This window comes from Ictalurus furcatus, chromosome 16, assembly GCF_023375685.1.
Source record: "Ictalurus furcatus strain D&B chromosome 16, Billie_1.0, whole genome shotgun sequence".
Lineage (NCBI taxonomy): Eukaryota > Metazoa > Chordata > Actinopteri > Siluriformes > Ictaluridae > Ictalurus > Ictalurus furcatus.
The window spans coordinates 19543000-19558774 of record NC_071270.1 but is presented as its reverse complement, the minus strand read 5'-3'; the positions used below and the strand labels follow the sequence as shown (position 1 = coordinate 19558774).

Genomic DNA, 15775 nt, shown 5'->3' with positions numbered 1-15775 from the left:
AGATAGATAGATAGATAGATAGATTTTATATAGAATAGATAATCATTATACCTGGTCCCCTCCAATATGGGGAGGGGGGTGCCACATGATAGGGAAGGCTTGGGGGGCAAAGGTTGCAAAAGGTTCAGAACCTCTGTCATACACCATTAAACGGTGAGGTGGGTGGGGCGACACGTGTCGCCCAGCCCCATCGTCCAGTCTGCACGCTGGGGTACTTGCGACTTTCTGTTCAGTGACAGTGCTATTACTTGTTTTCTTGCAGCTAAGAAACACTGGAAGCTGATTTGTGGTGTCCGCTACATTCATAATGAATAATACCGGGTACAGCAAACCAGGAAAAACTTTCCTCTTTACATCGGAATCTGTCGGTGAAGGTCACTCTGGTAAGATTTTGTTTTTGTCATATGGATAAAGCAGAAATTGAATCAGCTATACAGGCTATTGTAAGGTACAAGAATAATCAAAGCGTCATTTCCTGACTATATAGTAAGTTAATTACTAATGATGAATTTATTAACTGCAGTCTTTCTTGAAATTATAGAAGTTCTAATAAAACCCATATTTACCCATCCACATGTCCGGACATGTCCAGACATGTCATCCTTTTGAACTAATAAACTTTGCCATAATTATTACGAAATCACTTGCCTTAGCCCTCAGATTAATAGTTAGCCCTCGATTATATAACACTAATAAAAGAAGCCGTCATACTGAGAAAGGTGTCATCTGTTTCACCCACAGATAAAATGTGTGATCAAATAAGTGATGCTGTTTTGGACGCCTATCTTTCCCAAGACCCTGACTCCAGAGTTGCATGTGGTATGAACTTTGAATATTCTTCTATTCCGTCAACATGAGTTTTCTAATTATACTACAGTACTGTGCAGTCTTAGGCACATGCAGAGCAATGCTGTACAGCAAAGATGCCTTCAAAGATAATGAAATTAAATGTTTTAATTATAAATAAATTAGTAGTAGTCTTAGGTACAATTCGTGCAGTTTTATAAAGAAATTAGCTGGTGATATGAGTTTTACTGAGCATCTTGTAGAACCAGCCACAGTTCTTCTGGAGACTTTGACTTTCGCACATTCTTATTATTTTTACAGCAAAAGCCAATAGCTTTCATTACGTTTTTTGTCTGAAAAGTGGTCTCTTACATAACATGCTGATTTGTTTACTGACATAGAAACCTTTTTCTTTTTTTTTCAAACATTTCATTTTGTGCTGGAAACTAATGTTTGGAAATCTAACATGTTTTTTTATACTGAGTCGATGATGTAGAAGTCATCAAATAAAAATCTATAACAAAGTTTGTACAAAAAAAATAGGGTGTCTAAGAATTTTGCACAGTACTGTATGTATATATACACTCGCTGAGCACTATATTAGAAATGACATACTAATACTGGGTAGGGCCTCCATTTGCTCTCAAAACAGTCTCAGTTATTTCATGGCATGGATTCCATAAGATGTTGGAAATGTTCCTTTGAGATTCCAGTCCATGCTGACATGATGCATATGCACTTTCCTTCTGCAAATCTCCTGTTCTACCACATCCCGAAGGTGTTCTATTGGATTCAGAACCGGTGACTGGGAAGGCCACTGAACAACATTGAACTCATTGTCATCTGAATGAAAACAGGTTGAGATGATTTTTGCCTTGTGACATGGTGCATTATCATGCTGGAAGTAGCCATTAGAAGATGCGTAAATTGTGCCCATGAAGCGATGCACATGGTCAGCAACAATACTCAAACAGGCTGTGGCATTCAAGCGATGATTGATTGGTATGAAGGGACCTAAAGTGTGCCAAGAAAACATTCCCCACAGCATTACACCACATCCACCAGCCTGGAATGTTGACACAAGGCAGGTTGGGTTATGCTGTAGGTGCCAAATTCTGACCTTAACATCTGTGTGCTTCAGCAGAAATCGATATTCATCAGACCAGGCTACATTTTTCCAGTCTTGATGAGCCTGTGTCTACCACAGTCTCAGCTTTCTTGACTGACAGAAGTGGAACCCTATATGGTCTTCTGCTGTTGTAGCCCATCTACCTAGAGGTTTGACTTGTTGTGCTATCTTAGATACTTTTCTGTTCACCACAATTATACAGAGTGGTTATTTGAGTTGATGAAGCTTTTCTGTTAGCTCATACCAAGCTGGCCATTCTCCATTGGCCTTTCTCATAAAAAATGGCAGTGGCCTCTTTCAGCAGGATAATGCGCTCTGCCACACTGCAAAAATTGCTCAGGAATGGTTTGAAGAACATGATAAAGTGTTCAAGGTGTCAATATGGCCTCCAAATTCCCCAGAGCTCAATCCGATCATGCATTTGTGGGATGTGCTGGACAAACAAGTCCGAACCATACAGGCCCCACCTCATAACATACAGGACTTAAAGGATCTGCTGCTAACATCTTGATGCCGGATACCACAGCACACCTTCAGCAGTCTTGTGGAGTCCATGCCTCGATGGGTCAGAGCTGTTTTGGTGGAACAAGGGGGATCTATACAATATTAGGCAGGTGGTTTTAATGTTATGGCTGATTGATGTATATGTACAGGGTATTCCAAAAGTCTCCAAACATACTGTAAGGAAAATGAACACTTTTTAGTTTATATTATATGCATATGTAATATTACAGCAAAATATCTTTTTTATTATCTTACTTTATATTAAATATTTTTTCAGATAGCCTTTAAGAATGTCTTTGACAAAAGAAGAATGTTTTGAAATCGTTCTCATAGCTGTATCAGGAAGTTGTAGCAAGGCTGCGATGGACTTTAACAGGAAAATGGCAAGCACATCACACATGACACTGTTGCCAAACTGGAAGCTGAAGATGGGAAAGATGACTCCATCATGTCAGGGGTCTCAAACTCCTGGCCCGCAGGCCACTTCAGGCTTGCCTTCCCCCTCAGTCCGGCCCGTGATGGGATGTAAAAAAAAATAAAATATATATATATATATAATCTGGCCCGCCAAATCTAATGCTATATTATAGCGGTTTCATGCCAATTCAAGCTATCCTTTTGAAATAATTCAAATAAAAACACAATTCTGTTTTTTTAAAATGCATTTTGTTTGTTATGGCAAAGGTCAAAGTTGGCCAAAATGCGCGCAAGGTGCAAGAACAAAGATGTCGCTGTCAAAATCAAAACGTAAGGTGTATGATGAACACAGACTGTTTCAAGAAAGTTGGACTACCCAGTATTTTTTGTGGAGTTTAATAGAAATGCTACCTGCCTGATATGCAATGAAAAAGTTGCAGTTTTAAAGGAATATAATATCAAGCATCATTATTGGACTAAACACGGAGAGCAGTACAAGAAGTATGAGGGAGATGAGAGGACAACACGAGCCATGCAGCTACAGGGAGGATTTATATCTCAGCAAAGTATTTTTTGTTCAACAATATAGCGCTATGGGCTAACACGGTGGCGGAGCAGATCAGCAAGTTATCAAGTGACATTTATGATCAGTTGCGTGATAAAGTTAAAGCTTTCATTGCATACTCTGTGGCGCTTGATGAAAGCATAGATAAAACTGACAATGCTCAGCTCGCAATTTTCATAAGGGGTATTAATGAGAAGTTCAAAGTGACAGAAGAGTTGCTAAGTTTGTGTCCAATGCACGGCCGCACCACATCCAAAGATATTTTTCAGGAGCTGTGTGACGCGTTTGAGTGTGCTCGTTTACCATGGAGCCGACTGGTGGGCATTACAACTGACGGAGCCCCATCTATGACAGGCAGAAAAAACGGACAGGTTGCGCTGGTACAAAGAAAATTAGAAGAGGAAAAAGCAGGTCCAGCAGTTGTTTTGCACTGCATTATACACCAACAGGCACTGTGCAGCAAGTGCCTGAAATATGAACATGTCATGTCTGTTGTCCTGAAATGTATTAATTACATCTGATCCAGGTGTTTGCAGCACCGCCAGTTCAGGGCCTTTTTGCAAGAAATTGAATCAGCATATGGTGATGTACTTTACTTTACTGAAGTGCGCTGGCTCTTGCCTTCCTAGTGGACATAACAGATGAGCTAAACATCCTTAACCTGAAGCTCCAGGGCCCTGATCAGCTCATCACTGCAGCTTATGAAAACGTGAAAGCCTTCTCCATAAAACTGAGATTGTGGAAATGTCAGCTTTCTGCAAAACACCTTAGCCATTTCCCATCATGCAGATCTCTTGTGGAGGAGGGCACATGATTCAGAGGTGATAAATATACATCTGCTATTGACAACCTACTGCAGGAATTTGATGAGTGCTTTGTTGATTTCAAGGCACAGCGTGACACTTTCCAGCTGTTTGCAGACCCCTTCTCAGTTGATGTGGAGAGTGTCCCAAGTGTGTTGCAAATGGAACTTATTGACTTGCAGTGTAACAGTGAACTAAAAACTAAATTCAGGGAGGCGCAGGGAAAAGCAGATCTCATTGGATAATTTCTGAGAGACTTACCTCCATCCTTCCCAGAACTGTTAAAAATGTTCAGTCGGTTAATGTGCCTTTTTGGAAGCACATATCTGTGTGAAAAACTTTTCTCAACAATGAACTTTAATAAATGCAAGTACAGGTCCATGATTACTGATGCCCTTCTTGAAACTGTACTAAATTCAAAAGCCTTTGCCCAAACCCTTTAACTCATTCACACTGACAGATAACTCCCATTTCTGTTTTGGAAGGGGCTTCATGCTGCGGCAAACTTTTAACCTTAAACTCTGCTGACCTATCACCCCAGATGGGACTTGAACCCACAATCCCTGGCTTAGGAGGCCAGTGCCTTATCCATTAGGCCACTGGGGCACTGATATACACCATAAGCAACTAGCATCAATACCATTAATACTCATCGTCACTGTAACAAATTGGTTTCTTGGTAATCTTTCAGTTGGCGCATGAAACAGAGAGGTCTCACGAATCCAGGATCTGTCGGCTATGCCACTTGATGGACCACATGCAAACAGTAAAATCAAAAGAAAACATTACTCTCATTCATTCTGAAGCATGAGTCATACTTATTTGCGCTCTCAGTCAATGAAGTATTGGCCATCTTTGTGTTACAGGCATTCTACTGTGCTCGTCTGCTAACCACATGCAAGCACTAAATTCAAAAGCCTTTGGACAAAGCCATGCTCTCATTCACAGTGACGCACAATCACTGGTTTAAGAGGCCAGTGCCTCATCCATTAGGCAATGGGGACCAAGGCCTTGACCTCAAATGAGTAGCTTTGATAGCACTAATACTCATCTTCAATAGAAACAACCGGCATCTTGTCCATCTTTCTGTTGGGGGCCTGATTCGCACAGGTCTTAACCTCTGGGTTATAAAGCCAGCATCTGTCTGCTACTCCATGCTCTACATTCAAGAAGAATTGGACATGTCTTTTCTCTCATCCATGGTGAATGACTACTTAAATTTATTTATGATTTAAATCAAGATAACATTGGCCATTTTTGTGTTTTGTTCATAAGAAATCCATTCTTAGCAGAGGATGGTTTCGATCCATCGACCTCTGGGTTATGGGCCCAGCACGCTTCCGCTGCGCCACTCTGCTCAACTGTCACTTCAAGTGGAATATGAACCCACATTCCCTGGTGTAGGAGGCATGTGCATTATCCAATAGACCCCTGCAGCTGTGCTACCAACCTCAAACAATTAGTATCAATACTATTAATACTCATCGTCACTGTAACCCATTGGCTTCTTTGTAATCTTTCAGTTGGGGCATGAAGCAGAGAGGTCTCACGAATCCAGGATCTGTCGGCTATGCCACTTGATGGACCACATGCAAACAGTAAAATCAAAAGAAAACATTACTCTCATTCATTCTGAAGCATGAGTCATACTTATTTGCGCTCTCAGTCAATGAAGTATTGGCCATCTTTGTGTTGCAGGCATTCTACTGTGCCCGTCTTCTAACCACATGCAAGCACTAAATTCAAAAGCCTTTGGACAAAGCCATGCTCTCATTCACGATGACACACAATCACTGGCTTAAGAGGCCAGTGCCTCATCCATTAGGCAACGGGGACCAAGGCCTTGACCTCAAATGAGTAGCTTTGATAGCGCTAATACTCATCTTCAATAGAAACAACAGGCATCTTGTCCATCTTTCTGTTGGGGGCCTGATTCGGACAGGTCTTAACCTCTGGGTTATAAAGCCAGCATCTGTCTGCTACTCCATGCTCTACATTCAAGAAGAATTGGACATGTTTTTTCTTTCATCCATGGTGAATGACTACTTAAATTTATTTATGATTTAAATCAAGATAACATTGGCCATTTTTGTGTTTTATTCATAAGAAATCCATTCTTAGCAGAGGATGGTTTCGATCCATCGACCTCTGGGTTATGGGCCCAGCACGCTTCCGCTGCGCCACTCTGCTCAACTGTCACTTCAAGTGGAATATGAACCCACATTCCCTGGTGTAGGAGGCATGTGCATTATCCAATAGACCCCTGCAGCTGTGCTACCAACCTCAAACAATTAGTATCAATACTATTAATACTCATCGTCACTGTAACCCATTGGCTTCTTTGTAATCTTTCAGTTGGGGCATGAAGCAGAGAGGTCTCACGAATCCAGGATCTGTCGGCTATGCCACTTGATGGACCACATGCAAACAGTAAAATCAAAAGAAAACATTACTCTCATTCATTCTGAAGCATGAGTCATACTTATTTGCGCTCTCAGTCAATGAAGTATTGGCCATCTTTGTGTTGCAGGCATTCTACTGTGCCCGTCTTCTAACCACATGCAAGCACTAAATTCAAAAGCCTTTGGACAAAGCCATGCTCTCATTCACGATGACACACAATCACTGGCTTAAGAGGCCAGTGCCTCATCCATTAGGCAACGGGGACCAAGGCCTTGACCTCAAATGAGTAGCTTTGATAGCGCTAATACTCATCTTCAATAGAAACAACAGGCATCTTGTCCATCTTTCTGTTGGGGGCCTGATTCGGACAGGTCTTAACCTCTGGGTTATAAAGCCAGCATCTGTCTGCTACTCCATGCTCTACATTCAAGAAGAATTGGACATGTCTTTTCTCTCATCCATGGTGAATGACTACTTAAATTTATTTATGATTTAAATCAAGGTAACATTGGCCATTTTTGTGTTTTATTCATAAGAAATCCATTCTTAGCAGAGGATGGTTTCGATCCATCGACCTCTGGGTTATGGGCCCAGCACGCTTCCGCTGCGCCACTCTGCTCAACTGTCACTTCAAGTGGAATATGAACCCACATTCCCTGGTGTAGGAGGCATGTGCATTATCCAATAGACCCCTGCAGCTGTGCTACCAACCTCAAACAATTAGTATCAATACTATTAATACTCATCGTCACTGTAACCCATTGGCTTCTTTGTAATCTTTCAGTTGGGGCATGAAGCAGAGAGGTCTCACGAATCCAGGATCTGTCGGCTATGCCACTTGATGGACCACATGCAAACAGTAAAATCAAAAGAAAACATTACTCTCATTCATTCTGAAGCATGAGTCATACTTATTTGCGCTCTCAGTCAATGAAGTATTGGCCATCTTTGTGTTGCAGGCATTCTACTGTGCCCGTCTTCTAACCACATGCAAGCACTAAATTCAAAAGCCTTTGGACAAAGCCATGCTCTCATTCACGATGACACACAATCACTGGCTTAAGAGGCCAGTGCCTCATCCATTAGGCAACGGGGACCAAGGCCTTGACCTCAAATGAGTAGCTTTGATAGCGCTAATACTCATCTTCAATAGAAACAACAGGCATCTTGTCCATCTTTCTGTTGGGGGCCTGATTCGGACAGGTCTTAACCTCTGGGTTATAAAGCCAGCATCTGTCTGCTACTCCATGCTCTACATTCAAGAAGAATTGGACATGTCTTTTCTCTCATCCATGGTGAATGACTACTTAAATTTATTTATGATTTAAATCAAGGTAACATTGGCCATTTTTGTGTTTTATTCATAAGAAATCCATTCTTAGCAGAGGATGGTTTCGATCCATCGACCTCTGGGTTATGGGCCCAGCACGCTTCCGCTGCGCCACTCTGCTCAACTGTCACTTCCAGTGGAATATGAACCCACATTCCCTGGTGTAGGAGGCATGTGCATTATCCAATAGACCCCTGCAGCTGTGCTACCAACCTCAAACAATTAGTATCAATACTATTAATACTCATCGTCACTGTAACCCATTGGCTTCTTTGTAATCTTTCAGTTGGGGCATGAAGCAGAGAGGTCTCACGAATCCAGGATCTGTCGGCTATGCCACTTGATGGACCACATGCAAACAGTAAAATCAAAAGAAAACATTACTCTCATTCATTCTGAAGCATGAGTCATACTTATTTGCGCTCTCAGTCAATGAAGTATTGGCCATCTTTGTGTTGCAGGCATTCTACTGTGCCCGTCTTCTAACCACATGCAAGCACTAAATTCAAAAGCCTTTGGACAAAGCCATGCTCTCATTCACGATGACACACAATCACTGGCTTAAGAGGCCAGTGCCTCATCCATTAGGCAACGGGGACCAAGGCCTTGACCTCAAATGAGTAGCTTTGATAGCGCTAATACTCATCTTCAATAGAAACAACAGGCATCTTGTCCATCTTTCTGTTGGGGGCCTGATTCGGACAGGTCTTAACCTCTGGGTTATAAAGCCAGCATCTGTCTGCTACTCCATGCTCTACATTCAAGAAGAATTGGACATGTCTTTTCTCTCATCCATGGTGAATGACTACTTAAATTTATTTATGATTTAAATCAAGGTAACATTGGCCATTTTTGTGTTTTATTCATAAGAAATCCATTCTTAGCAGAGGATGGTTTCGATCCATCGACCTCTGGGTTATGGGCCCAGCACGCTTCCGCTGCGCCACTCTGCTCAACTGCTGCTTATACTTGAACATGAACCCACATTCCCTGGTGTAGGAGGCATGTGCATTATCCAATAGACCCCTGCAGCTGTGCTACCAACCTCAAACAATTAGTATCAATACTATTAATACTCATCGTCACTGTAACCCATTGGCTTCTTTGTAATCTTTCAGTTGGGGCATGAAGCAGAGAGGTCTCACGAATCCAGGATCTGTCGGCTATGCCACTTGATGGACCACATGCAAACAGTAAAATCAAAAGAAAACATTACTCTCATTCATTCTGAAGCATGAGTCATACTTATTTGCGCTCTCAGTCAATGAAGTATTGGCCATCTTTGTGTTGCAGGCATTCTACTGTGCCCGTCTTCTAACCACATGCAAGCACTAAATTCAAAAGCCTTTGGACAAAGCCATGCTCTCATTCACGATGACACACAATCACTGGCTTAAGAGGCCAGTGCCTCATCCATTAGGCAACGGGGACCAAGGCCTTGACCTCAAATGAGTAGCTTTGATAGCGCTAATACTCATCTTCAATAGAAACAACAGGCATCTTGTCCATCTTTCTGTTGGGGGCCTGATTCGGACAGGTCTTAACCTCTGGGTTATAAAGCCAGCATCTGTCTGCTACTCCATGCTCTACATTCAAGAAGAATTGGACATGTTTTTTCTCTCATCCATGGTGAATGACTACTTAAATTTATTTATGATTTAAATCAAGATAACATTGGCCATTTTTGTGTTTTATTCATAAGAAATCCATTCTTAGCAGAGGATGGTTTCGATCCATCGACCGCTGGGTTATGGGCTCAGCACGCTTCCGCTGCGCCACTCTGCTCAACTGCTGCTTACACTTGAACATGAACCCACATTCCCTGGTGTAGGAGGCATGTGCATTATCCAATAGACCCCTGCAGCTGTACTACCAACCTCAAACAACTAGTATCAATACTATTAATACTCATCGTCACTGTAACCCATTGGCTTCTTTGTAATCTTTCAGTTGGAGCATGAAGCAGAGAGGTCTCACGAATCCAGGATCTGTCGGCTATGCCACTTTATCTGTGTGAAAAACACTATCTGTGTGAAAAACTTTTCTCAACAATGAATTTTAATAAATGCAAGTACAGGTCCAGGATTACTGATGCCCGTCTTGAAGCTGTACTTAGGGTTTCAACTACAACCTCCCATCAGGGCAAATGTATCTCAATTGTGTGAGAAGGACTGTCAGGTGTCTGGCAAGAATTAAAACAAAACAAAAATTTGTGTGTGTGTGGGTGTGTGAACTATTACATTTATGTTGAAATTGTTACCAAGTTATTGTTATGGTTATGTTTATGACTACTAAATTTGTTTAATAAAATATGTTGGTAATTGTAACTTTAAAAAGTACATTTTGAGAATATTGCACTTTCTTGGAGTACTTTAATGCTCTTGCGGCCCACCTATGAGATGACAGTACCAAAAGTGGCCCAAGGGCAATTTGAGTTTGAGACCCCTGATGTAGAAGATGTTTTGTAAATAAAGTTACATTTTGCTAAAAAGTGTTAATTGTCCCTATGTATGGAGACTTTTGGGACACCCTATTTGTACAGTATGCAATATTAGGATATTATGATTAGGCTTCAGTCAAAGATTATTATTTCTTTGTGTTTCAATTGCTATTGCTTAAGTGTGCTTCAATTAAGGGGAAACAATTTAACGTTTTTTCAAAACAGAATGTGTGGCTAAGACGGGTATGATCCTGCTCTGTGGAGAGGTAACTTCAAAGGCAGTAGTTGATCTTCAGAAAGTGGTCAGAGACACTGTGAAGAATATTGGATATGATGACTCATCCAAAGGTAAGATGATTTTTTTTTGACAAACCAGTGGAAAAGGCAATGAAACACCTATGTTTTTATGTTCATTACATGATCCTGTTATGAAAGCAGATGGTAATCACATCTCACAGCTCCATCATCCCTATTTTAATCCTTAGCATGTTCTCCCTTTGTATGCATGGATTTCCTCCTAGTTCTTCAGTTTTCTCTCACCTCCCAAGCAGGGTTATTATAGTTTTTTTAAAATATTGCTAATTTTTATTTTAGTTTATTTTTTTGTTTTCAATAGCAGTTTCATTTCAGTTAAAAAATAAATAGTTTTGCTTTCATTTTTATCTTTCGAAAATTTTTGGTTTGTATTTAGTTTTAGTATCATTTTAGTTATTAATATCATGGTAATCATGCTAAAAAAAATTGGGCTGTCTTTTCCTACCTATGAAATTGAAAAAAAAAATCAACTTTGTTATATCTGCAGCGTCATTACATAATTTTCAGTTTCAGCAGTTTTCCGCTAACTTATTATAGCTAGCTAGCTACAATATATTTGGAGTGTTGTTAGCTATATTACACCATATTATCCTACCTCCTTCTGAGAACGTTTACATTTTTTTACTGTCCGTCTCTGACCAGCAATGCAAAATAGTCTGCTGGGCAGTGCTTCTCTTCATCTTCAAAGCTACCTGTTATGGCAGTAGTCAAGCGGTGTGTTGCAAGGCAATAGTTGGGCGATTCCAACTTGTCCAATGGAGAGGGGCTATTTTTATCTGATTTATTACTACAAACTAACAATCAATTTTGAACGCCAATAATGTTATTCTATTTAGAAATGGAATTCTGTTTAGTTTTTGTTTGTATTGCAGGTGGATGTTGTAGTTGCAGTTTAGTTTTCGTTTATTTGGAAACTGACATTTTTATTTTTATTTCAGTTTATTTATTTTATTTTTATTTCAAAAACATGTTTTTTTCACTGATATTTTTAGTTTTAGTCATAGTTTTAATGATAACCTTGCACCCAAGAACATGACAGTAAATAGAATAGATAACACTAAAATGTCCCTAGGTGTGAATGAAGGTGTGAATGTGTGCGCGTGGTGCTCTGTGATGTACTGGAATCCCACTTTGGGTATATTCCCACCTCACGTCCGATATTCCCACGATTCACTCTGACACTGACCAGGATAAAGTGGTTACTGAAATGGACAAAGTGATATGAAATAACTGATGGCACAGAAACAAGCACGCTGATTACTCTCTCACTAGGTTTTGACTACAAGACCTGCAATGTGCTTGTGGCCTTGGAGCAACAGTGTGCTGAGATTAGTGACTGTGTGTTTGAAGGTCGTGATGAGGAGGACATTGGTGCTGGTGATCAGGTTAGATTTACTCTATGCAATTAGAGTTTACAATTTTACATGGTTTTTATGTGTATTTCAAGTGTACATCATCATACAATCATCATCAGAAATCATACAGATCAAATTCACTCATTCACATAGACAAAATACCAGTTTATAGCTTTCAGTTATTAGTGTTTGCTTATATAATTAATTCCCCTTTTAGTATTGCTGAGTTCTCATATCTTTTAAATTATTATTTGTTTTTTAAATTATTATAATAATTTTTTTAACAAATATTTTATCAAATTGGTCTTTATTATTATTATTATTATTATTATTACAGGGTTTAATGTTTGGCTATGCAACAGATGAGACAGAGGAATGCATGCCGTTGACCATCCTCTTGGCTCATAAGCTCAATTATAAGATGAAAGAGCTGTCACGGAATGGAGAGTGTTCCTGGATACTACCTGACTGTAAATCGCAGGTAAAATGAATGGAAGAAGACTTTACATTATAGTAGAATAACATCAGTGGATTTAAAATAATGTGATGTGATCATGACAGGTTACAGTGGAATACCGTGATAACAACGGAGCCATGGAGCCAATTCGAGTTCACACAGTGGTCATCTCAGTGCAGCATAAACCCGACATTACATTAGCTGAAATCCGACTGAATCTGATGGAAAAAGTGGTCAAAGCAGTTATTCCAGCCAATTACATAGATGAAAGAACTATATATCACCTACTGCCAAGTGGAAAATTCCTAATGGGTGGCCCACAGGCGAGTAAAATTTTTCATTGCTAGAACATCAGTTTTAAGCTTTCAGTGTAAGCTTCTTGAGATTTATGAGTTTGTAGCAAGAATCTCAATTGAGTTACATAGCTGCTTAAGAAGTTTGATATATGATGTGCTCATATGACCTGACATTCTTGTGTCTGATAATTTGATTTAATAATCAGGGAGATGCAGGTCTTACAGGCAGAAAGATCATTGTCGACACATATGGTGGCTGGGGTGGTCATGGTGGTGGTGCCTTCTCTGGGAAGGATTGCAGCAAAGTGGATCGTTCTGGAGCTTATGCTGCCCGCTGGGTGGCCAAATCACTTGTAAAAGCCAAGCTATGCAGAAGGGCACTGGTACAGGTAAGGAAGGCCACTATGCTCTAGTTTGTCTGACCGTGATTCTGCTTAAATTTTACAAAAAGCAGTTTCTGACAGATAATGTATGTAGTTGGGTTTTAAGATAGGCATTATTAAGTAAACATTAAAATAGGTGTGTGAAAGCAAGTATATAAAATAATTGAAAGAAAGGGTATAAAATATTTGATACCTTATATTCATAATGTCCAAAAAGTAACAGCAGTTTCTTCAATTAAAAAAAGGACAGTATTTAAAGTCTTCATTTGGAAAACAAGTTCTCACTGGTCTACTAGCCAGTATAAAGTAGCTCATCAGATACTAGTTTACTTACTAGTCATTAATAAGTAAGGAGAGGTAATGAAAATTTTTTTTCATTTGGTTAAAAAATTATTTTATGACAGCTGCTCTGAACACAAATTCTTTTTGTTTATAGATCTCATATGCCATTGGTATAAGCCATCCTTTGTCAATCTCAATTTTCCATTATGGGACATCCATCAGAGATGAAGATGAGCTTTTGGAAATTGTTCAGAAGAATTTTGACTTGAGACCAGGGGTAATTGTCAAGTAAGTAGAAATAAGACAAAATTAAGTGCAGACTTTAAAATGGTACAGGGTAACATTCTCCTACGGATGGTTTTCTGTACTGATGTTATTATTATGTTCTCGTCATTCCTCATTCTTTTACAGACAGCTTGGTCTGAAGAAACCAATTTTTCAGAAAACTGCCAGCTTTGGACATTTTGGAAGAGAGGAATTTCCCTGGGAGAAGGCAAAAAAAATGGTGTTTTAGTGTTTTAGTTATAACCAAGAAAATAATTCCTTGTGGCTTGCTGTTTTCAATTGAAATGGTTTACACTGAGGAAGGGAACCTTCTTTCTCTACATTTCACATCCATTTTGATGATTGTTTCTTAATTCACACTGTTGTCAAGCTGATTTTAGAGTAAAAAGAGAAATTGCTAAACCAGATGACAGATTAAACTGCTTGCTGTATTGCTTGAATCTAATGTAAATTATGTACTACTCATACAGTATGTAATCATACAATATACTGAAATGGCACAGAATTATTTTACCAGATTTTTAAGAAAACAAATATTTTATAATCTGCGTTTCCTAAAAAATAAATAAATTTGTTTTGAAAATTGAATTACAGTTTTCTGTGTAATTGTCCAGTTGTCCAGTTCACACAAGGATAAACACTTTGCCGTTTTGTGTCATGTAACTTAACTCAGGTTTTACATTACCCTTTAAGAGTTCCAGTGTTTTCATGAGCTTTTCTTTCACTTCCACACTACAGCACTGAATGCCACCAAAGATTTAAAAAAAGACTGGATTACATCACAGCTTCTTGTCTGATGTTGAAATGCATTCTAAATAAGAAAATCCATTATTTTTGTAGATGCATGAAGTGCTGCACAATCTGTTTTTACAATCAGTCTTGTAATCAATGCTTTCCTGCTGGATATGCAGAAAACCTCCAAACCAGTGATGATGGCTGATAATTAACTGGCCAATGCCCTGGACTATCAAGGACCTGCTTTGGCTCCTCAGCTTCACCAACTTTTATTGGTGCTTTCTGTTCTATAGCCACTTCTATAGTCACTCAGGTCCCTTTCTGAGGAGCGATGTTATGTGGTGAGCCAAACTCATCACTTGCGCAGACAACGCTGTTGTCAATGAAATAGTGGCCATCTTTGTGTTAGAGGCATGGAGCATGGTCTTAACAGAGGATGGTTTAGGTACATCAACCTCTGGGTTATGGGACGAGCATGCTTCTGCTGCACCACTTTGGTAATAGAATGCATGCGCTACATTCAAAAATATGTGGATATGTCTTTTCTCTCATCCATGGTCAATGACTACTTATATTTATATATGATTTAAATCAAGATAATATTGGCCATTTTGAGGTTTTATTCATAAGGAATGCACGCTTAGCAGAGCATGGTTTCGATGAATCGATCTCTGGGTTATGGGCCCAGCATGCTTCCGCTGCACCACTCTGCGCAACCATTACTTACAGTTGAACTTGCACCCACATTCCCTGGTGTAGGAGGCATGTGCGTTATCCATTACGCCACTGAAGCTCAGCTACCAACCTCAAACAACTAGCATTAATACTATTAAGACTCATTGTCACTGTAACCCATTGGCTTCTTGGTAATCTTTCAGTTGGGGCATGAAGCAGAGAGGTCTCACGAATCCAGGATCTGTCGGCTATGCCACTTGATGGACCACATGCAAGCAGTAAAATCAAAAGAAAACATTACTCTCATTCATTCTGAAGCATGAGTCATACTTATTTGCACTCTTTGTCAATGAAGTATTGGCCATCTTTGTGTTGCAGGCATTCTACTGCGCCCGTCTTCTAACCACATGCAAGCACTAAATTCAAAAGCCTTTGCACAAACCCTTTCACACTGAAGGATAACTCCCATTTATGTGCCCTATAAATCAATGGAATAGTTACCAATTGTTTCATAGATGTGTAAAGGAGTACATGTTTTGGAAAGGGCTTCATGCTGCAGCAAGCATCCAACATTACACTCTGCTGACCTATCACCCCAAATGGGACTTAAACCTA

The 15775-nt window shown here is 39.8% G+C and overlaps 1 protein-coding gene, 1 long non-coding RNA gene and 1 other non-coding gene across 4 annotated transcripts; 2 read left to right on the top strand and 1 right to left on the bottom strand.

The window, feature by feature from the left end:
• The first annotated feature begins 169 nt into the window (after nt 1-169).
• Nucleotides 170-14338, top strand: mat2al (methionine adenosyltransferase II, alpha-like). 2 transcript variants are annotated; one of them, XM_053645954.1, is made up of 9 exons: nt 175-383; nt 742-819; nt 10603-10725; nt 11965-12077; nt 12385-12528; nt 12609-12827; nt 13007-13189; nt 13620-13753; nt 13877-14338. In XM_053645954.1, the coding sequence occupies exons 1-9, from the start codon at nt 308-310 to the stop codon at nt 13977-13979; spliced, it is 1173 nt and encodes a 390-aa protein (XP_053501929.1). In that variant the 5' UTR covers nt 175-307; the 3' UTR covers nt 13980-14338. The 2 variants fall into 2 exon arrangements, with proteins under 2 accessions (XP_053501930.1, XP_053501929.1); XM_053645955.1 differs by lacking the exon at nt 13877-14338 and having other exon boundaries at nt 170-383; nt 13620-13757.
• trnar-ccu (transfer RNA arginine (anticodon CCU)) lies at nt 4738-4810 on the bottom strand. The gene has a single exon. It is a non-coding gene; the product is annotated as a tRNA-Arg (tRNA).
• LOC128620712 (uncharacterized) lies at nt 7266-8478 on the top strand. The gene is made up of 3 exons (XR_008388176.1): nt 7266-7466; nt 7567-8298; nt 8399-8478. It is a non-coding gene; the product is annotated as an uncharacterized LOC128620712 (long non-coding RNA).
• Nucleotides 14339-15775: the final 1437 nt, after the last annotated feature.

Coding starts and splice junctions, on each gene's coding strand:
- mat2al (XM_053645954.1), top strand. CDS start 308: ATGAATAATACCGGGTACAGCAAACCAGGAAAAACTTTCCTCTTTACA. Junction 10,726..11,964: donor ATATGATGACTCATCCAAAG/GTAAGATGATTT, acceptor CTCTCTCACTAG/GTTTTGACTACAAGACCTGC. Junction 12,828..13,006: donor TCCTAATGGGTGGCCCACAG/GCGAGTAAAATT, acceptor TTTAATAATCAG/GGAGATGCAGGTCTTACAGG.